This window comes from Physeter macrocephalus, chromosome 10 (genome assembly GCF_002837175.3).
Source record: "Physeter macrocephalus isolate SW-GA chromosome 10, ASM283717v5, whole genome shotgun sequence".
NCBI lineage: Eukaryota > Metazoa > Chordata > Mammalia > Artiodactyla > Physeteridae > Physeter > Physeter macrocephalus.
In genome coordinates, this window is record NC_041223.1 from 17,021,403 (window position 1) to 17,044,213 (window position 22,811).

Sequence of the window (22,811 nt, forward strand, 5' to 3'; positions counted from 1 at the left end):
AACGGGAGAGGCCGCGGCAGAGGGAGGCCCGCATACCACAAAAAAAAAAAAAAAAAAAAAAAAGATTTCCATTGGTTCACAACTGATCAAAACAACATAAAAGTTTCACAAATTTCAATGATTAAAAAGCAAAAGTAAAATTTTCTTGAAAATGCATCTATTAATGAGATGAACAGGGCCGTGGTATTTAACTAGTTAATGTATCTATAACTGAATTTTACTTGTTTCACTTTTATTCCTATTTTTCATTTTAATAAGTGTGAACACTGAGAAGCCTTGCTCACACAGATTAGTAGATAGGAAAGGGACGAGTTGTATTATTGCCCTGCCACTCACTTCCTTTAACGCTTTCTAAAGCCCATAGTGATCTGTGGATCATCTACTTGAAGAGATAACTTGATTCCTTGATAACCTGAACTCCTTCACTTTGGTTGAAAAACAAAAGAACTGAAACCACCTGACTTGGAAAAAGGTTTATTACCTTTACTAGTCATTCATTTCCTTAACACCAGCCTTTGAATTCTTCCTTTAGCACCTGGCGGTGTTTGGCACCCAGCATAGCAAGACTCATGCAAAGTGGGGGGAGGGCGTCAAGGGGGAACTGGTGGGAAAGGACAGCCGCGTGACGTTCTCAGGGGGATCAATTTTAGGAAAGAATAACTGGGCAGCTGACGACTGAGAATTTGATTCTCTCAGACAATCCCTTCTCACTCCCTCCTGGAAAGTCGTCGAGGGCATGATGCCCAAAGGCAAACGAAACCCTATTTTGAGATGTCACAGAACCCTACACCTGGCATTTGGTGCAAATTCACAAATTTACTCTTGCATCTGTCCCTTACACTGTCCCTTTCAAAAGGTAAACATAGAAAATATGACTGTCCTGCAAAAATGTTTAAACAAAATGTCACCCAATGGAAAAGACCTGAATATTTACCTTTCCAGTGTACAAAAAATACACGCATGCATGTGTGTGTGTGTGTGTGTGTGTGTGTGTGTGTGTGTGTAAAACAGTCTTCTGGTGTTTCCATTTACCTCATGTGCACCTGAAAAATAAATTAGACTTCTAATATGCATGTCATCTTATTCCAAACATGAAAAAAATGACCATTTTCTAATTCATATAAATTTGGATGAAATTAAAAGATATGGAAAGAAATTTAAGTCCCAAATTCTAACCTCCTTTACAGTTGGTTGTCCAATATCCTTTATTTTCTATGATTTTTTTCAAAGTTCCTCAGATGTTTTTGTGAGATCGTGTACCCAAGAGGGTCTAAAACTATGGCAAGACTAACAAAAGTTTGCTCAGTTGGAAAAAGGGGTCCTCAATAATAATAGCTATTATTATTAATATTAAAATTGTAGAAGAAAAACTAATAAAACGAATTCCATTCTCTCATTGACAAATATGTTAGATATTTTTTTTTGAAAAGGCCTTTGAGAGATCAGGCATTAAAGCATTCAAAATATGTTTATTCAGAACTTCTCCCTCTGACAAAGATCCTGGCCCAGATCTCAGCTGCCAGAGCCTGATTCCTGCTGATCAGGAGTGATGCTGAGGGTGCAGGAGGGTCCCCTCTAAGGCCAGGCCCCCAGCAGGCCCAGCAGATCCCACGCAGCCTCCTCAGCCCAAGGGAGGGTGAATGAACCTGAACCCTGCCGCTGCTGCCTAAACCTGCACCACCTCGACACGCAGACTCACTCGGCCACACTGAAGTTCTACACCCCGGCACGTCACTCAACAGATTGCTCTCCCCTTCCTGCCAAATATAAGCCCGAAGAAACTGACACTTGAGAGAAACAATCAGCGCCAAGTTCAATATCCATTTTCTAAACACCTAAACCCACTGAAAAGCAAGACACCTCAACTGTGACAGCTGGCTCCCCAGGGAAATGCAATTGCTGATGAGGGACTTTATAGCACACTTTTCACTTTTTATAAAGGGCCAGTGTATGGCACAGCCTCAAGAAGAACATGTCACTTTCTGGAAAAAATTACTGTAGAAGACATTGTCTATTCTAATACTCTAAGATCAAATCAATTTCTCCTATAAGTTGAAGGTAGGAAAAGAGAGGCCACCCGTTCCCAATGAACACCTATGCTTCTTACATTAAATAATGACGACATGACATACTTTATTCCCTTTTGCCTTCAGATATATATTTAATGTTCAGCTATAAAAACTCTCTCATTCCAGGCACATGTTCTAATTACCTTAATAAACAACTATCACCCAATAAGTGCCAGACCCTGGGCAAGTTCACATAGTCTCGTTCAGGGTATGGAGCATCCCTTTGGGCTTTTTTCCCTTTGCCTCTTCTCTAAAAAAGTGTCCTGAAATTCAAGGGATCAAAAAATCATTTCAAGGACTATCTACCCACCCACCGCAATCTTAGCACAGTTCAATGCTTTTGTGACTTGAACACCTCTCCTCCAGCTGTGTTTTAACAAAATTGGAGATTTAGAAACCTGTTTCTGGTTTAAAAAACAAAACCAAAAACAAAACAATTAGACCATTTTGCTTCAAACGTCACAGAGCAGGTGGCAGCACAGGTAGGGCTGGATGTCTTCCAGCAGGGGTTGGAAGAGAATTGCTTTACAAAAAGCTACACTTGGAATGTGAGATCAATAGCCCCAGAATATGGGCCTTCAGGTGAGACATAAATGGAGTCACTTCTAAAGAGTCTTCAGTAAAGCTGCAGAGAAAATAAACCTGCCATACACAGTGAAAAGTCACATTTAAAACAGCAAGAAATCATAGCCTAAATGCCAACTTAATCTATGACAAAATGGCATGATCAAAGTTACTGAAATAAATGAAACATAAAATCAAGATGTTATAACCTATCCTAATAAAAACGCAGTGCGGATTTTTCTTCCCGTTTCAGCTACTCAGAGAAAATAAACCATCAACTTGCAGAATGCTATCATAACAGGAAAACGTCAGCAAAGAGGCAACTCGACATGACTATAGTACGCTAAATAAACTCCTGCAGGATAAGAGTTAAGCTGATGTTCCTGTCAAGCTTTCTTTATCAAGATTAAACGTACTTTGAAAGTTCAAGCTAAAAGAGTGAGAAAAATACTTGAGTACTTTTGTTGAAATACGCTTCCATATGGCATGGAGTGAAACGGAAGAGATTTCTGGGGCCTGGGCAGACCCAAACTGGATGCAAAATTCTCCCCACCCCGTCAGCGTCAGCGGAGCAACTCAGGGCCCTTCAAACGGCTCTGGGCTCAGGTTTCTCATCTGCAAAGCGAGCTTAACACCCACGATTCGGGAAAGTAAAGAAGTGAGCTTGGTGACACGTGTGCAAGTATTTTTTGATCTTTAAAACACCATTCAAATCTGAGGACCCTTTCAGACACCTGCTTAGCCTCCGCGTGGCTTTCTGTTTCCAGAGCTATCTTCATGAATAACAAATCTGCTATCACACTGCGGTCTGAAAGTGTTCAGTGGTTTCCCCATTGCTTGCCAGTTAGTATAAGATACAAGTTCCTTTACAATCTACCCTCTCCCCTAGAAGCCTCCCTGTGCAATTCCACCTCCCCTCTCTCTGTCACAGTCTCTCACCAGCCACCCGTACTACTCAGTGGACTCAAAGGGGCCACAACTGTGCCCACTGGTTTGCCTTTGCCTGTGCTGTTCCTTCTTTCTGAAATGCCCTTTTCCCACATCTCTGTCAGGCAAACTCCTATTTATGCTTCAACACCCAGCTCGTGTCACTTCTTCCATGAAGCCCTCCCCTTCTCCCTATTTTCCCCCCTATGCTCCCCAAGGGATGTGATGAATCTCTACTACTACAAACACATACACGAAAGTAATGAATTTATACATCTATATCAGAGACTCGACTAGCAGCTCTTGAGATAATCTTTGTGTCTTTGGCACACTCAATTTTGAAAAATAAAACTGAAAAATTAAAATCTTATCAAATGATCACAGGGTAAATGTTTTAGAAGTTTTAGTCATCAAACTATTCTTTGCAAGAATATTCTTTCAAAGAATAAAAATATCCGATAGAGGGCTTCCCTGGTGGCGCAGTGGTTGAGGGTCCGCCTGCCGATGCAGGGGACATGGGTTCGTGCCCCGGTCCGGGAGGATCCCACATGCCGCGGAGCGGCTGGGCCCGTGAACCATGGCCACTGGGCCTGCGCATCCGGAGCCTGTGCTCCGCAACGGGAGAGGCCACGACAGTGAGAGGCCCGCGTACCGGAAAAAAAAAAAAAATCCGATAGACTAAAATGCAATTTACATGATCTTTGGAGGTCTTCTTCCTACACACAAACTATAATTTACAGAAAGGGCAGGAATACACACAACAAATAACCGCTGTTTGTGAATGCCTAGAGACAGAATTTTGATGGATGTGTTTGTTTGTTTGTTTGTTGACACAACACACACACATCCCACAGTAAGTAACATCCCTCTGGCTCCTACACTCTGGAGTGCCATCTGCTCTGGCTAGGCTTCTGCCTGGATAATTAAAATGAAGATGTGTATTAGCAGATATTAAAAATGCAAATTTTCACAGTATTCCAGTCAGCAGAGTAGCAGATAGCATTCTCTTTATAATCTAGTGGTTGTTGTTCTGGAACAGAAAGAGTCCTTCTAAAGTTTCAATGGAGACTCAGAGAGGTTAAGTGAATTACCCAAGGTCACACAGCTGCACGCTGGCAAAGCCAGGACTCAAACAGAGGACTTCTGATTTGAAGCCCAATGCTCTTTTACACTACATTGCCTCTTGTAATAGTAAACACCCTGTTAAAGGTAAATTCACAGAAGAAATCTGATATCCAAAGAAGAAAATGTAGCTCTATTAGACCATAGGGTTGGCCTTTGAATGTCTGTGTCTTCAAATTGTGATCTCTTGAATTTTATAAACATTAAAAAGAATAACAACACACAGGAACTAAACTTATTATCATCTAGCTGCTTATAAAAATAGTGTTTAAAAGAGTGCTGTCCTTATTACAAGGTGCTGCAAAGGGCTGAGGGCGGCTGGAGCCAGGCTGTTGATGAGGAGCTCACCTATCACCACCCCCCTAAGGTTTCTAGCTAAACTGAAAAGGATGCATGTGTCTGGAGGTGGGGTGTGTTCACTTTTTACTCCAGAGACCCAAACGGAATCAAGAGACTAAGACCTATCAATTTGCCTCGTCCCACACTCACTCAGGCAACTCAGGTAGCGTGGGCAAGGAGAGTGGTCATGTCTGCCTGGCCTTGCCAGCGACTCCACAATCCACTGACTCTCAGAAGTTCTCTCAAGAAACAATGGCAGTGGGCTGGAAGCTGGGGGACCTTGTTCCCAAAAGTTTAGGAATTAAATGGCAAACAGGGGTTTCAAACCCTCTAAAAAGAGTTAAGCTTGAAATCAGTTTCAACGTTTGAAAAATGAATTTAATGTTAAAGAATGACATCACTCAAGTATGACTTTGTCTCCAGCTGGACTTGCAAAACGATTGAGTTAATTTATACCAAAATCAACGCCGAAAGGATGTAAATGAAAAGGTGAAACAACAAAAGAATTAGAAGAAAATATAGGGACAGGATATAAGGCCTTTCTAAGCATGAAAGCAAAGGAAAAATAATAAATGGAAAAAACGTAATTAGCATAAAGGAAAAATAAAAGAAACTGATTTTAAAAACTAAAGAGCAATTAAAAAAACATATTTGCATGTATGGTAAAGGGCTAATACCCTTCATCTCTAAAGAATTCTTAAAATTAGTAAGAGAAAGAACACATCTATAGGGAAAAAATGGGAAAGGGTAAAACTGTAATTCCCAAAACATAGTCAAATTGTTCAGTTTCACTAATATTCAAACAAATGTGAATTAGAGCTTAAAATATCATTTTTCACCAACTGAATGGGTGAGGAGTTTTATAAGATTATATCCAGTGTTTGCAAAATATGAGCAAAACAGACTGCTGGTGAAACACACCGAGATAAATGGCAATTTGTACTAAAAGCAATTTTTAAATAGGTGCACACTTTAACCCAGCAATTCCAAGTCTAGGAATTTCTCCCAGGGAAGTAGAGAAGTGTGCAAAAATTTAATACTGTTCATCACAGCTTTATGCAGAATCATGAAAAACTGGAAATAGGCTAAATATCAAAAGGCCTTGCTAGAGGAATTACTGTACATTCATAAGAAACTCCGCCGCTATGAAAACCAATGTTGTTGAAAAATATGTAAAGACATGGAATAACATTTGTGGTACTGCTGAGTAGAGGAAGAATGTAACCAAACCAAAGCAGTTCTGAGTAAAGGAATTAACATGCTTTTTACTTTCTTCTTTGTGCTCTTCTCTCTATTTTCCAGTTTTCTACAATGAGCATGTAAGGGTTTTAATAATCTATGAAAATTGTGTTTTCAAAACATTACACCGAGTCATTCTAATTATTTGCTTTATTTATATCCAAGTATTTGCTCTGACCATAAAAAAAAAAAAAAACTTTACCTGGAGTATTTGGATAACAGGACACTTAGCAATGAATTCTGACATCATTAAAATTTAAAACAGTGCAAGAACCTGCAATAACTGTTTGAAGAAACTTTACATCCAAGACCAACTGTTTAACTTCCTATGCTTGTTAATGAATCTGGCATTAAGTCAAATCTGCATGTTCACAAATCTCCAAACAGCCTGCATTTTAATACTCTGGATTGCAGAAATTAATAAAAGCAGACATTTTAAACTTTAATCAGGCAAGTGTGTGATTCTTTTTTTTTTTCTTTTTTTTTTTTTTTTTTGTGGTACACGGGCCTCTCACTGTTGTGGCCTCTCCCGTTGCGGAGCACAGGCTCCGGGACGCGCAGGCTCAGCGGCCATGGCTCACGGACCCAGCCGCTCCGTGGCATGTGGGATCTTCCCAGACCGGGGCACGAACCCGCGTCCCCTGCATCGGCAGGCGGACTCTCAACCACTGCGCCACCAGGGAAGCCCGAGTGTGTGATTCTTAAGAAAAATCTAATGTTCTCAAATTCGAACAATCAATTTGGTGAATGAGAATTCAATTAAAAGAAACTTATAAAATGTTTAATAGCACAGATCTTTAGTGGGCTAGGATGAAGCCTCACTCATTTTTCTGTTTACAACTATTAATCACGTTCCAAACATGCTACAGTGTAGACCCTTATTACTCAAAGTGTGGTCCTCCGACTGCAGCACTGGTGACACTGGCAGTCTGGTGGGGATGTGAATCTCAGGCCCCACCCCACACCTGCTGCACCTGAATCTACAGTTTAACAAGTTCCCCGGTGATCTGAACGCACATTAAAGTTTGAGAAGAGCTGGTATAGAGAAGCTGAAAGCTAAAGTGTTATAAGTCACAGCCAAATAAAAGACTATAGGCTAAGCATCTCTGAATAGTACCACAAGAAGACCTAACGCACACACAAAGCTATCCGGCCATCTATCAACTATAGAGGTCCTCCAGTTTGGTTGCCTATCAGAATCGCACGAGGAGCTTTAAACAAATACAGATGCCCAGGCCCCACCCCTGACCAAATGAATGGAAATCAGTATTTTCCAAAGCTCTCCAGGTAATTCTGTCGTGCAGCCAGATTTGAGAACCCCTTAGCTACTGGCATAAACAGGGTCTTAACCAAAGACATCATTAGCCTAATCACAGCCAGGCAGATCTAATCTCTGCTTCTACTCTCCTCCCGTGGCTTCCCAGACACCCCTGTTCATCACTCTTTACATTTATCCTAAGTCCTTCTCTGCCCCTCCTAGTAGAATGCAGCCCCCCAAGGGTAGGGACAGAGTTATTAGTCACACTACTTCCAGCACCCAGTGCATAACTGGAGTTTGATGAACACTTGTTGAAGGAATGAACTTGATTAGACAGAAGAGACGACAGAGAGAAGCCAAATGGGAAGGAGGGCGGGCATATGAAAACAATAGGAAAACTCATGTTCTCTGATCCTTTAAGTCTCATTGATGTGAAACTTCAGTGAAGTGTAAGCCTTGTGGGGAAGACTTACTCCGAAATTAACAAAAAGTCACCTATCATTCCAACAAGGTGACGGGGAAATATCTGGCGAAAGGGAGCTGTGTTTTGAAACAGCAATGCATCATGCCATAAAAGAAACGAAACACAAAAGTAGAAGCCTGCCCAATAACCAAAGTATGTTCTAGTAGGTTCTCCCTATCCAAGCTAGGGAGCACACCTAAGAATGTGCCGCACCCACACTTTCTATGCCAGAGTGCAGGTCACACACAGAGCGGCACCACGAGTGCGCACATTTCAAGACGCAGGCTCGTGAAACCTACACACATCTCCCCAGCCACAAGGAAAAGGAGAGCAAGACACAAGAAGGCCTGAATAAAGCCTTGTCTAAATGCATTTGAAAAGTTCACCATCAAGCTACAAACTCATGAGACTGGAAATGTGATCACTAAATGGTAGCTGCAGGTATCCTTTGCCCAGGTGAAAAGAGCAATGAAAAGATAGAGATTATGGCTGCTAACACATATTTCTTTCTCCCTCCCTTTATTTCTGGGAACCTCTTCAGCTCACAACAGGACCAGAAGAACATGACCACAAACATTTCAGACTCCGTAAGGCCTCAGATCTCCGCTGGACAAGCAAACAAGAGCAGCCTTCTGAGCTGGGAAAAGCACGAGCAAGAAAATAATACGACCTCAATCCTGTCATCTGCTAAAGCAAACTAAAGACACTGCACCATTTGGTTTTCATGTTTATGGAGCTTTCCAGAATCCGTTTCTCCGTTCTTACCTCCTTGTCTTACGTAGCCCTTAGTTAGAGAGCGGCTTCTAAGGAGGGACCCTGGAGAGCACACTCACATTTTCAGGAGGAACCAACATTAACCCCACACGGCTTAAACTGGCATCACACGCAGAGTTTATGTCAACATCCTCCTCCCCCAGGCAGGTCTTCCACACCGGAACTCCTCACTCGACCTGCTAAGAGGCGACCACACCACAATTCCCAGGCCAGTCTGGCAAGACTGGAGATGCAGGTGTGCCCCAGCCTCGCCTCCTGACTCAGCCCTGCCTTGGATTCTCCGCCAATCATCACTTTCTGTTTTCTTCCCCACTATAGTAAAAATAACTTCCTCTTCAAGCGTCTAAATCTGTATGTGATTTTACACACTTTTTTTGGCAGCACATCGTTGGTTGAATTTTGACACTAAAGCAGAATGAAGTCACAAAAAATCTGCAATCACATTTCTGTAAAACTCCAACCAGATGAGTCAGTTCCACTGTTCTCCGGAATACTGAGAAGATACTTCCAGGCAAGATGCTGCATTCTAAGCACCACGTCAGTTCCTTCTGTCCTCTGCTTCTTACAGACTCAGCAAAGTCTCAGGGACGGAAGGAAGCAGAGCAGAACGCACAGTGCTCTTTGCTGTGAGCTGGGAGTGGCTTGCTGGCTGCGCTTCTGAGTGAGGAGAAGGGCATCTCAGGGGGCAGACCACCCAACACAAACGTGGCACCAAGGACTCAGGAAGTCTTGTATTTAGGACCTGAGACAGAGCTCCAGAGAGCTGCCTGCCCTCACCGCCCACCCCCGGCTCCAGCCACCCGCCATGACTACAGAACAGGGGCGGATGTGGCACAGTCATTTCAAAAGAAGACAGTTTAGAAGGGAGTCACTTCTGATACTCCTCTCCATAAAGAAGGCTCACAAACCCAGGGAACTGGAGAATTTCTCAGTTCTACAGGCCACTGAAGGGCCATACAGACAGAGGAAAGTGATTAAGATGCATAAGGGAATGAAAATCATTTCATCTTTTCATGTGCTTATTGGTCAGTTGTGTTTGCTCTTCTGTGAATTGCCTGCTCGTATTCTCTGCCCGTTTATCTCATGAATTCTCCTTTTCTTATTGATTTATTGATCTTTTACATATCTGCATACTAATCCCATTTTCTAGAGAAACATCGGTCTCCAATCTGGGTCTTTCTGCTTTGTTTATGGGATGTTATTGTTCAGAAGGTTTTGCTTTTATGTTGTTTTCTTTTTTTCATTTATTGTTTGTGCTTTCTGCACCTGAAGGTAACTTCAGATGAGGAACTACTGGAAGATAGATCTGTTTTTCTGGACAAGATTTATGGCGGGGGCACTACAGTCACCTTCCTAGCTTCAATTTTCTGAAAGAGGATGAAGTCCAACCGACTATTCTGTGTAGCTCCCAGAAGAGCTAGCAGAAGTGGAGAGAAGCCACAAAGAAGCAGCCTGCCACGCTGTGCGAACTCCCTCAGCCACCGGAGCTGTCCACAACGGAATGGGACAACCAGCAGCAGGCGGCTGGGCCAAGACTGTGAGAATCCTCTCTGAAAACACAGCTTTCTTATCCCTACTCGTTTTCCTTCTTTCTTCCTATCACAGTTACACTCTGAATTCTGGAGATCCATGACTTACTCTGCTTTCTCTCTCTCTTTGCCTTCCTAAGGACATTCTGCTTCCCACAACTTCTGAAGCGAGATCCTCTCCTTATTGTCGGGATAGGCTGGGGCCAACTGGTGATGGGGTCAGGGATGGGGAGTGCTGCTGACTTCAATTACGATCACAACAAAACAAAACGAAACAATGATTAAGACTTTGGAAATGATGGCCTCAAATGTTTTGGCATATGCTCACTTGCCTGGGTCACCTGACTACTGAAATCTTTTAAATAAACATTTGGCTCCAAAGGAAACACCCTATAGTTTCAGTTGTTACAGTTAAATGGCTTCTTAACTCTTTCAACACACGATTTTAAAGTAGGTGGGACCTTAGCAAGCGCCTTATTCAGTCATTCTAAAGAAAAAAGAGGCACCATCACCTAGAGAGCTTCTTTGAAGAACCCCAGAGCCACACCCATTCTCCCTTTCCCGGCCACTGGGACATATTCCCAGATAGACCATCGGGACCACACGGAAACACTGCTGCTGATGAGGGTCCTAGGAAAGAAAAACAATCGAGAATCCCGGACCTAATCAAACGTCTTCATTTTGGAGGTGAAGAAACATAAGCTTAGGAGGCTCGTGTGACTTAACAGCACTGACCCCTGAACTATTTGCGGACTCCCTCCAGACCTAGGTCCACTGGCCCTTCCAGCTACTCGCACAGCTTTGCCTGACAGTTCTGCTTATCCAGTGACAAGGTATTTGTGTCAAACAGCCCACGTGTCAAAACAGGAAGCTCTGTGCTGGAGCTGCAAGGTCATGGTTTCCCTAGACAAAATTTAACTTTCTATCAAATAATGTGAGATCCCATTTGCTTTCAAGTTCTCAAGGAATTGGGTAACCATCCACACCAGGTAGTAATGGCCCTGTGGCTCTGGGCAGGTCAAGGCAACGTGAAGAAGCGGAGAATGGAAAACAGAAGCAAGTTCCCCAGCCTTCTGACAAAGACATGATCCGCTACTTTGGTTCACTGCTCTTGTCCTGCCTGACTTCCAATGGAAGGGAAATGGGAACCAGAGGAAAACCAGTGCCAGACTACTGGTTCCATCGCGGTAGTTCCGTCACAAGTGGGAGAAGCTCTAGCAGCAGTCCCAGTGTATGCCTGGCACTGTGATCGTTTGGAAGGGTCTGATTCATGTGGATCACCAGTCCAGTCCTAGAACGGCTGGCGACCCCAGAGAGTGAGCTGGGCCACACTCCCTCTGTACAACTACTTTTCTTTTGTGAATGCGGGGAGCGGGGGAAACGTGTGGGTAAATTCAAAACAGAGGAAAGCAGGCTGTGCAAAGAATACGTTTTCTAAAGATTGTTGCCAGGAAACAGAAGAGAGGATGAGGAGCAGAAAAGTTTGTGTGTAAAGTTAACAGGGCAAATGACTGGAGCTTATCAGCTGTCGAAGAGCCCTCACCAGTTTGAGGGTGAGGGTGACAAGATAAGCCACCAAAATGCTGATTCAGTAATTTCATATTTCTTGGGTAGAATGGTTCTTTCAAATGGAAGCAAACCATGAATGAATTTGCGTACTCCACTAGTATGTGTGTTTGTGCAAGTGTGTGCGTGCATGCGTGTGTGGGCCAAAAGAAAAGGGGACCTGAGAGAAGAAAAGAATAAGGTGAGAAAAGTGGCATTTGTTGAAATCAAATGCCACGCCTTGAGTCAGATAAGTACTTTATAAAATAGCAATTATTAATCCCATCGTATAGACCAAAACATCTAAGGTTCAGAGAAGTTAAGAGAATCGCCCAAGTTCTCCCAGCTAATAAGTGGTAGCACAGTGATCACAACCCAGATCTCTGCTCTAAAACCTCTACTCTTTCTAGTATTGGATGCTTCTGGCCCACAGAAAGGTTTCCATGAATATTTGCTGAGTGACTGAACAAAGGAGGTTATATGTCTCAGAACACTTTCATTTTTATTTTCATCAAGACTGTGAAAGTCATATGCACTGAGCTAGAAAAACATCAATGGTGTTTCCAGAAATGCATTACAGCTTAACGTAAATGGTTATTTAAATCATCTATCAATGAATGAACTAAGAATTACTCAATCGAGGCCATGACTTAAGGTTATTTCCATATCTTTCATTAAACAAGGGTCAATGGGTTCGTGCATTGAGCCTTAATCTTATAATCTATCATTTTGCCATTCTAGGTTAAAATCTGCTTAGTCACTATTTCAAAAACCACATCATCTTACGGTCTCATCTCTTTAAAGAGTCAAATTCATGCTTGAAACGTACTAGCTAATTTAACACAAATTGCTACCTAAGGAAGACGCTGACTTAGAGCAAGAGATAAACTGCTATTCTGCAAACTCCCAAAACTGGTTCAGGGTTCAGGAAAATGACAAGGAACAAGAAGTTTGAATTCTAGTAGGCAGCCAAATCTCTAGGCTGACCGCAGGCGTTCTTAATTACAAGGGAAAGCTCTATAAATGTAAGTCCAAATCCCCAAAGGTAAGAGGTGGACAATTATCCCCGTGCACAGAAGGAAATGTTTATAGAAGTATATGTCATAGTGGTTTTAACATCTTTGCTTGTAAGGATATGCTTCAAACAGCCAGAAAGAGATGGGTCGTAGAATCAACTGGCTTAAGTCTTTCCTGGCACACCACCCCACGGTCTCTACTTAAAATAAGGGCAAAACAAAGCAGAATATGGAACCCTAGTAAAGAATAGTCTGCTTAGCCAATATATTGAATCAACAGACACTTCCTAAGGGTTCCTGTGGAGTACCCAGCAGAGGTGTCACAGTAGAGATGGAAAGTACTTGAACGAGCTTCCTCCTCTCAAGGAGCTTGCCCACAAATCATCACAATACAAGGTAGAATGTCAAAACTTCAAAAGTGCTCATGAAATAAATACTACAGGCGTTCAGAGATCATCACTGGAATTTGGGCTTCCTTAACTATCAGCAAAGAGGCAATAGCAGAAGCAAAGGCAGGTGGTGAGGCAAGAAAAATGAGCCAGTGGCTAGCTTTGGGAAATTACAGACAACCGCTATAAAACCTGAGATAGACGGAGAGGTGCAGCATACCCCCAACACTAAACTGCTGTCTGGCTCCCTGATAATTTTAATAGGAGAGTGTCACAAATTATTCAAATTGAGTCTCTTACCAGGCAGCATGGAATGGACTGTACTTATTTTAAAGCTTCTTATTTTGATAATGTATATTTTTAAAACCTACTGAAAATTTCTAACACTTTTGGAAAAAACAATTTCTTCCTAAAAATTCCTAACTTATTTTACTAATTTACCGAAGGACTATATATTTGTCCTGTATATTATACCACAGTGTGAATAAAAATGAATTGCATATGAATTCCAATTTTCTCAAGATTTCCTTGGTAGCCTCATAGTACAGTATATAAGGAACACAGCGTACCCAAATGTTTCCCCCCGCTGAGCTCATCAGCTCCTTTCTAGTGAACAAACACAAAGACAGAATACTCATATCCACTGTACTATAGACTCTGCTGCTCAAGACTGACTACACTCATATTCCACATATAAGTCACAGTAATCTTTGTGACATCTGTAAAATAGTTAAGTGCTACCTATATGTGAATATTCATACATTAGAGCTAAATGCAAAGTATTTACTATTCAAAGTCATCCATAACTGTAAGACCCCCAAGATTCTTTTAAAGAGGTCTTTGTGTTCACTTGTTCGGAATTTATTTAGCTCTCTTTACGTTTTACTCTATATCCGGATAGTGTACTTAAAACTCAAAATGAAAAAGACAACTTAGTTCAAAGACGGGCAAAGGGTGTAAATAGACATTTTTCCAGAGAAGATATATGAATGGCCAAAAAGCACAGGAAAAGATATCCAACATCACTAATCATTAGGAAAATGCAAAACAAAACAAAACAAAAAAGCCGCAATATGATGCCACTTCACATCCATTAGGATGTCTACAATCAAAATAATGGAAAATAACAAGTGTTGGTGAGGTTGTAGAGAAACTGGAACTCTCGTACATTGTTGGGGGAGATGCGCAATGGTGCAGCCGCTGTGGAAAACAGCTCAGCAGTTCCTCAATAAACTAAACATGGAATTACCATATGACCTAGCAATTCACTCCTGGGTATATACCTAAAAGGACAGAAAATACGTGCACATACAAAAACTTACACACAAGAGTTCACAGCAGCACTATGCACAACAGCCAAAAGACAGAAACAACTGAAATGAGAAACAGATAAATGGATAAACAAAATGTGGTATATCCATACAATGGAATATTATTCAGCCATAAAAATGAATGAAGTACTGATACATGCTACAATATGAATGAACCTTGAAAACAATGTTCTAAGTAAAAGAAGCCAGTCACAAAAGGCCACATATTATATGATTTCATTTCTATGAAATGTCCAGAAGAGGCAAATCTATAGAGACTGAAAATAGATTAGTTCCTAGGGCTTGGGGAGACAGAGGAATAGTGAAGGGATAACTAAGGGGAATGAGGTTTCTCCTTCTGGTGATGAAAGTGTTCTAGAAGTGACTATCGTAATGGTTTCCCTTATCTAGGAATATACTAAAAACAATTAAAAGCTATTAAACTATTAAAAACTTTAAGTGGGTGAACTGTATGGTTTGCAAATTATAGCTCAATAAAGCTATTTTAAAAATTAATAGCATATACTGAAATGTGCTTTGTCTGGAACGTTCTTGCACAATAGTTGCTACATTCTTTTGACTTTTGCAACTAAGAATTTTTGGTGAAATGCTAGTGCTTCTGTCCCCATTTCTGACAAATAAAAGGATTTATGTATATCACTGTTTGCTTAAAGTTGAGTTTCTATAATAAAAATAAATATAGGTAAGACAAAATTTATTTGTGGTCAAGTCTCATTTCTTTCCAAAAAAAAAAAAAAAAAAAAAAAAAGCAAGTGACAATTCCTAATCATTCTAGCAGCTACAGTTGTCAAATAAGATGCCTTTTCACTGCCCATCACTGACCCCCTTCAGTACAGCTGCAAGGCAAGCTACAGTTTCTGCTCCTGCAGCTTCCCTGTAGGGAAGCAAAAGATACTCTTTCTTTGGAGACTCAAAAAACTTGAGCACTTTCATTCTAGTTTCTCAAATACAAAACCAACCAGTGTTTTAAACCTGGATTGATGACAGGGAATTTGAAGAAAGACAGAATCCACATAATGCATATTTATCTGTATTTTAAAACAATTCATACTGAGACGAGTCTACGTTAAAAACAGTTTACAAGACGGAATGTTTTTCACTATTCATGCTGTGTGTTTACAGAACAGTCTGCCATAGTTGAATTCCATTTTCTGTCTACTTCTAATACAGTGCTACTGTGTCCCCAACCAACCCTATAAGATAAATTTGCAGCTATGAACAAGAATGTCATTTTCTTTTTATGTCAACAATTTCTATTGATAACATCATATTTTATGCTTTCATTTCCTAGATTGCTGTCTGGGGCCTGGAGTACTATATTTAAACCATGCGTGATGTGCAGAAGGAAAATTAATTTGACTATTAAGGTTTAGAGAAACTATTTTGTAACAGGTCTGGACCTCAATTTTCACATTTTCCTTTAAATTCATTTAAACTCAGAGAACTTCAAGTTCAATAAAGTTACATATTTTTCTTTCATTTTTGACTCAAATTTGCCATGCTCATATATAATATCCATATCAAGATTAGCAATTCTGAAAACTAAAGTAATATATCTCCATTTTAAATAGTATAAGTTAAAAATGGAAAGGAAAGCCTATCAACTTGAGATCAATCCAACAGATTTAGTCCCCATAAAGGCTAAATCACATACCCAAGTCTTGATAATACATCATTAGAGTTTGCCGGTTGTACAGGATCAGTAGTAAGCCATCTGACTTATTCGGTTTACATCGATGTAACGAGTGTTATTCCAAGTTTTTGATATTTCCACAGCTCATAAGTAATGAGGCTACTGGCAGAGGCTGCGTCATAATCTAATTTCTGCGGGAGATTTTATTTGCTTTTGGTTGGTTTTCCATAGCAAGTCAAAGTCTGAATGCCACTTCAAAATAAATGAAATAACTTCACTGAACTGGAAAGACTATGGTCTCCAAGTTAAGTATAGCAGTTTGCTCTATTCATCTATTTATCCCATTGTGTGTTTTATGCTCTCCTCTCTCCACCCATTTCAAGGAGGAAAAGAATCAAGACAAGAGTTATGCCTGCATAACTTTCCTCTCCCTGACTTATTTACTTTCCTTTTTTTAAAAAATAAATCTGTTGCAGCAAAAAGCATCTTTAAAAAGAACAGACTTTGCCCTTCCCCAAACTGACTAGAAAAAAGAAGCTGCCTGACCCCAGTTCCTGTGAGAAGAAAAAGCATCATTACTGACTCTTTTCCCTTTTTTCTCCACACTATGCTTTCTCGTTGCCCCCCTTCACCTCATTCCGTGCATCTTCTAACCTCAGAAACTTGAAAGCCAGCTGGGGCTGCAGCTGTTGGCTGGTCCTTCCCTTGAAACAATGGAGCGTAAGCAGCAAAGCAGATGCATTTTTAAAAGCTGAAGTTTAAAAAATGAAACCATGTCCATCACTTTTTAAGTATTTTATAAATCTCTTCTCCCTCTCTCATCCCCCCTCTTTCTCTCAAATACATAGGAAACTTTGTGAAAGCAATGTCCTGGAAGACTTGCTAAAATGGATTCCTGGGTCCCACACCCAGACTCTTTCATTCCATAGGTCTGGGATGAGACCTGAGAATCTGCACTTGTAACAAGTGTCCAGGTGATGCTTACGCTGCTGGTCCAGGCACCGCACACTGAGAACTACTGGCCTAGACAGTGAATGGCTGCTAAAGAAAGAGAGAAAGAAATTAGGAATTTAAGATTTAATTTGATTCCAATTCACATCACCTCCAGTTGTGTGGCTCTGGGAGAGTTCAGTTGCTTAGTACATGGAAGCAGCGTCACAGAGATGAATACAGGAAGGCGGAGTTAAGGGCAGGCCAGCTGCTTGAATTATTTCCCTTCTCTGTTGGCCCCTCAAGATACTCAGAGTAAAAGTATCAAGGAAAGGAAAGTGAAATTATGGAAATAAAAATGATCATTTTTTGCCAGTCAGCCCTTTAGATTTCCACTCGCATCTTGGCTCTATTTCCTTTTTCTCTCAAACTGCTTGAAGTGCTAATGCAATGGGTACTTGATTCAGCCAGATGTGGGTTCAAATCTTGCCTTACTTACTATGCGTCCTTCAGCAAGTCGGTGAACTTCGTTGCCCTCCCTTCTCCCATATCAAAAATGGGAATAACAGCTGCACCTACCTATGATATTGCTGTGCTAATACAATTTCATTCTACATGTGCACTGATTGGCACATGCCCAATAAATGTTAGCTTCTATCATAAATGGTCCTTTTTTTTTCCTGTGAGAATATTCAATATTCAGTATGTTAAACATCACACTACCTATTTGATACAATAGGTGCAGTCATCACTTTGACAAATATTTATTTAGTAGCTACTATGTCAGATGTAATATATTATACAAGCATATTAAAAATAATATCCTGTCAAGACAAATATTGCTATAAATATTATTTTGATTTGGAAAATTTTGACTTTATATGAACTTGTGTTTAAGAAAAATACTTGCCTCCGAAATTGGTTACCTAGGAAAATTGAGAGGATGTGTTTACTAACCACAATTTTGTTTTCACAGACACTAAAATAATAGAAAGGAGGAAACAAGGGGAGAGTAATTCTGCAGATACCTTGGCCTTATTTTATTAAGGGTATATTTTAGATCCCCTTAAAGACCACAAGCCTGCTTTTCCTGAAAATCATTATGTGTACAGAACAAAGCAACAGGGAACAAATCTGGCCAAGGGTATCCTATTTTCCGTTCACAATGATGTTATTTTTTAACCTGTTACATCAGTCAGAAACTCAATGGTGAGTTAGTAATAGGAGCAATATTCCATCCTTCAGTTCTTCCTGGTTCCCTGAGTGAATGCTGTGAATTCACCCTTCCACCAAATAAGCCCCCAAATTTATCAGGCCTCATTTTTTGAAATATATAATGAAAGCACACTAACACTAAATTCTGGATACCACACGTATCTGGCTGAATTTTCAAGAGGTTAACACGCTAGATGCTGCGGTTTCCTGATTTTAGCCTCCCTACATGCCTTTGCTTCTTCCTCCTCCCAGGCTCCCCAGCCCCAAGAAGGGTATCAGAACCACAACATTTTAAGAGCTGGGTGGAGGTGTCAGAGACAATCTGGTCCCGCCCAGGATTTTACCTATGGAAAAGCTGAGGCCCATGTGGTTCCAGTGCTCTGCCCAAAGCCAAGTGCTCCTGAGGACACCACAGATGTCTTCCTTCCCTATCCACTGTACTTTCCCTACATCACTTGCCTGCATATTTTGCTTTAAGAGAACCTCACCAAAGAATTCATTATCAGAGTTTATGGAGAAAGGCCCCTGAGCTTCCAGATCACTTCCCTCCGTGTATGCCAGTTGACGGTGATTGTCGGTAATCATAATAATTGTGACCTGCCTGTGTGGTACTAGCAGGAATCAGAGAGCCTACGAGGCTGTGAGACTTCCTAACACAGAACTCGAAAGAAGAGAGTTGACTCCTTAGCAAAAGTGCATATTTACCCCAAATCCTCTAAGAAACCAGATATGTCTCGAAATCTACTTGGGCAATATTTTCCTTTAATTTTCCCTAAAGCATCTTAGAAAAATCGTAGTTCCCCAAAGTTTCTACTGAAAAAGAAGTGTAACTTTAAAAATCTGAGCTTCTCTACGTGGAAGAAAACATTATTTTATCTGCGTGTACATTTGAAAACGCTCTAACACATTTGTCACTTTGCTGAAGTGGTTTTTTCCTTCGAAAACGATCTGCTATCCAGACCTGTGGTTTTGCGACGAAGGGATTTCTGTGGGTGAGGGTGGCAGCCTCCGCCGCCGGAGTCGTTTGGCCCATTACGGTTCCAGCGCTCCGGGGGCTTCCCTTTGGGCCTTCGCTCCCATCACGCCGATGCCGAAGTTTGCCGGGGGCTTAAGTTTATCCCCTTGGACGTTTGCGATTAGCTGGATCCCTCCCAGCCTCTCCCACCCGCCCCCGCCCCGGCCCCGGCAAGACCTCTTCTGGCCACAGACTTGTGAGAGATGTGCATCCTCCTTTAGCCAAGGCGCGCACCGGGGGCCTGGGGGGGGGGGGTACTTTCGCTGGGCCCTGGCATCGCTCTCCCCGCGCCCGGACCACCGAGCTGCGGGTCACGCCCTCTCTCTGGAGACGCTCTTTTCTCTCTTCGCACACTCCTTCCCTACCTCTGCTAAAATAGGCGACCTCGCTCCTAATAAACCAGGCACAACCCGCTCCCCCCGCAAAAGTTCAGGCTTGAGACACGGCGCTGAGGATCGTTCAGTCGAAGTAGGCGACACTGCTGGCCAGGGTGACTCGCGCCCCGGACCCCGGCTCCCCGCGTCTCACTCGCTGAGGACAGTGGGGTGGGCAGGGGGTGCCCCAAGCACAAGGCAGCTCAGGGACAGCGTGGAGCCTGAAAACTGCCCCTGGGCCACCCAGGCCAGGGGGCAGGAGCTCTTGGGGGCACAATTCACAGAACGGGCCGTGGGGAGGAGTCAATCCCACCCGCGCGACCCCGAGCGCCGGACAGGACGGGACTGTGGCCACTAATGCCATGGAGGGGCTGTCGCTGGCCCTCGCCTCTCCCCACTCTGCCAGGCTTGAATATACCACACTCGTACACACTCACTCACACGCCTGCACTCCGCCCAGACGGGGTGGCGGAGGCGGGGGAAGGTATGCAGCGCCCAGCCCCGGGGTACCTGCCCGGCACATCAACCCCGCGGCGCCCCCGCCTAGGCGCAGACAGACAGACGCGCTGGAGGCAGCAGCCGCTCGGGGCCGCCGCACCGATGCTCGCCGGCGTCCCACCTGGGGAGCCTCGGGGAGGCGGCGGCGGGCGCAGCTCCAGAGTGCTCGGCGCGCCCCACTCTCCCCTGCACAACTTCGAGCAGCGCGCGCCGCCCTCGCTCCCGTCTCCCTTCCTTACCCAAATACTGCCGCAGGTCGAGCAGGAAGCGCGGGGGTCCCCCGCCGAGCTGATAGAAGAGGGAGCCCAGGCAGAAGACCAGCAGGGTGGCCATGCAGAAACCGTAGTCCCGGAGGGAGAAGCGCAGGAGAGGCAGCAGGGAGACCCGGCGCTTCCAGCTGCCCAGGCCGGGAGGGGCGCCCCCCAGAGGGGCCCCATGGGGCCAGGGATCCGCGCCGCTGCCGGGATGCTGCTGCTGCTGCTTCTTCTTCATCGCCTGCTCCGCCGCCTTGCACAGCCTGCCCGCGCCAGGAAAAGGTCACCCATCCGCCTGCGAGGAGGAGAGCCCGGCCGGCCGGCTGCACATGGACAGGGCCGCGCCGAGGGCAGCCCGGGTGGGGGCGGGGAGGGGCCGAAGTTGCCGGGCTCAGGAGACTTTCCTCGGCATGGTCCCCGCCGCCGCGGCCCGAGCGGCCGAGGTGCCCGGTCCCGGCTCGGCGGCGCTGCCCGCGCCCGGCCCGCGCCCGCTAGCGCCCCCGTGCCCCGCGCCCCGCCGCGCCTCGGGCTCGCTCGCGGCCGCCGGGGCTCGCCTCCAGCGCCAGCGTGGACCCCCCGGCTTTGTGTCTGTCGGTCTCGGCGTGTTTTGTCCGGGTTCAGGCTCCTCTAAAAAACGGCAGGGAGGAACGGGAGGCGGACACCATCCCCTCGCTCCACCTCCTTGACAGGGGTTTTCCTCCCTCTCCTCCCCTTTCTCCCTCCGGCTCTCCGCCGCTCTCTCTCCTCCCTCCTCAAGACCTCCCTCTCTCGGCTCGGGTCTCCGGGTTTCTCTCGGGTGTCACGTTACTGCCTCTGCCTGGAGCGGGGGAGGGGGGGAGGGGGGGGCGGCGATTATTCGCAACAAGGAAGAAAGTTTCTGGGGTTTTTTTCCTTCCCCCTTTCTCTACAATCTGGCCTCAGTTCCTGCGCCACCAGCGACCTCTTGGGGGCCCCGCTGACTTCCCTCTCGTAAACAGTCACCGGCAGGAAGAAGCACGAGTTCTTTTAGTACTATATGGTTTTTGTTTTTTGTTTGTTTTCTCATTTCAGAAACTTGATTCTCCTTCTGTGTGCCGAGCTGTTTACAAAAGGCCGATGAAAGGTACTTGGAGATAGGTTCAAGACTTTGCTGAGATGGTAAAAGAGCGAGTGGTGTAAATTATAATTAAAACATGACCCCATAGGGCCAGGCTCATCGCCTCAACTCCTGGAAGAGAAACAGAGGAGGACGCTTGCTTCTTGCTCGCCTTCGCTCTACAGCTGCTCATCCAGGAAGCGACCAGAAAGGCAAAGGGGGGGAGGAGGGGTGTTATAGGGCGGACTCAAGGAGGTCTTTCCTCTAGCAGATATGAAGAGGAAAGAGCCCTTACATACCCATTTCATCGCTGCCACCCTTCCTTCCAAGGGAAGTTTCTGGACCTGAAAGAGCACCTTCTGGGCAGGAAAGCTGCATCAAACACAGCTCTGCTGGCGAGGGTGGGTGAGGCACAGACAGGCCTGCTCTCATCAGCCACACTTTCAGTAAGAATAATTCATTGCTAGATATAGAAGCTGTGCCACCTGAGACTTAAGTGACTTGCCCAAGGTCACGGAGATACCAGGAGTCGAGTTGGGTGCCACACTCAAACCTGTCTGACGCTCAAGCCCACTATAATAACCACTGCATGGTACTATCTCCCAGTCAGGGTGCTTTTCCTAATAACCTGCACGGTGAGTGGAGGATGGGAAACACGCATTTAGCCCAGGCCACTTTGAGAAACAGAAATGGAAATTTCAGGTTCCTTGTCCCTGCCTCTCATCTCTGGTTTCTTAGTCACTCTGTACATTCCAGTGACTGACAACCGATTAAAGGAAGAACCGGGATCCAGGGACATCTATGATTCTAAGACTGTTTTCCTGAAAACCTTTATAAAGTTGGGTATCTGAGAAAGTTTCTACGGAAAACCAGGGAGTAGAATCCTGAGATCAAGAGTTTACAATTTAAGAATAAGATGGTTTAACCGTCATCCAGATGTGAGTATCTCTGATTCCCAAAGAAGAAGACACATAGATCATAAACTGGAGACAGTTGTGGATGAGGTGAGTGGTGTCACACACATCCACACACACATACTCAACTTCCCAATGTTATGTTGTCCTGGCCCACTTTCTCATGAATGGGAAGGCTGCTTTGAGGCAGAAAGAAAAGGGAAGTCCCTGTGTTCTAGCACAGAAAATCCTAAAATAAAGTGTTAATCGTTTGTTTCACATTTGTTCCATGAATCAGAGATTTATTTGGATTAATATGCACATTTTACAAATGTGAGTGCCCCTGAGAGAATTAAGCC

The 22,811-nt window shown here is 43.8% G+C and overlaps 1 protein-coding gene across 4 annotated transcripts in view; it reads right to left on the reverse strand.

The window, feature by feature from the left end:
* The window catches only part of UST (uronyl 2-sulfotransferase), a 294,924-nt gene extending 273,974 nt beyond the window's left edge, over positions 1 to 20,950 (reverse strand). For 2 of the 4 annotated variants that reach the window (XM_028494338.2, XM_024122441.3), the window contains exon 1: positions 20,470 to 20,947. In XM_028494338.2, the coding sequence (XP_028350139.1) occupies positions 20,470 to 20,722 (253 nt within the window). In that variant the 5' untranslated portion in view covers positions 20,723 to 20,947. Of the gene's footprint in view, positions 1 to 20,469 lie in introns of all 4 variants that reach the window. The other 2 variants (XM_028494336.2, XM_028494337.2) reach the window with 2 other exon arrangements.
* Positions 20,951 to 22,811: the final 1,861 nt, after the last annotated feature.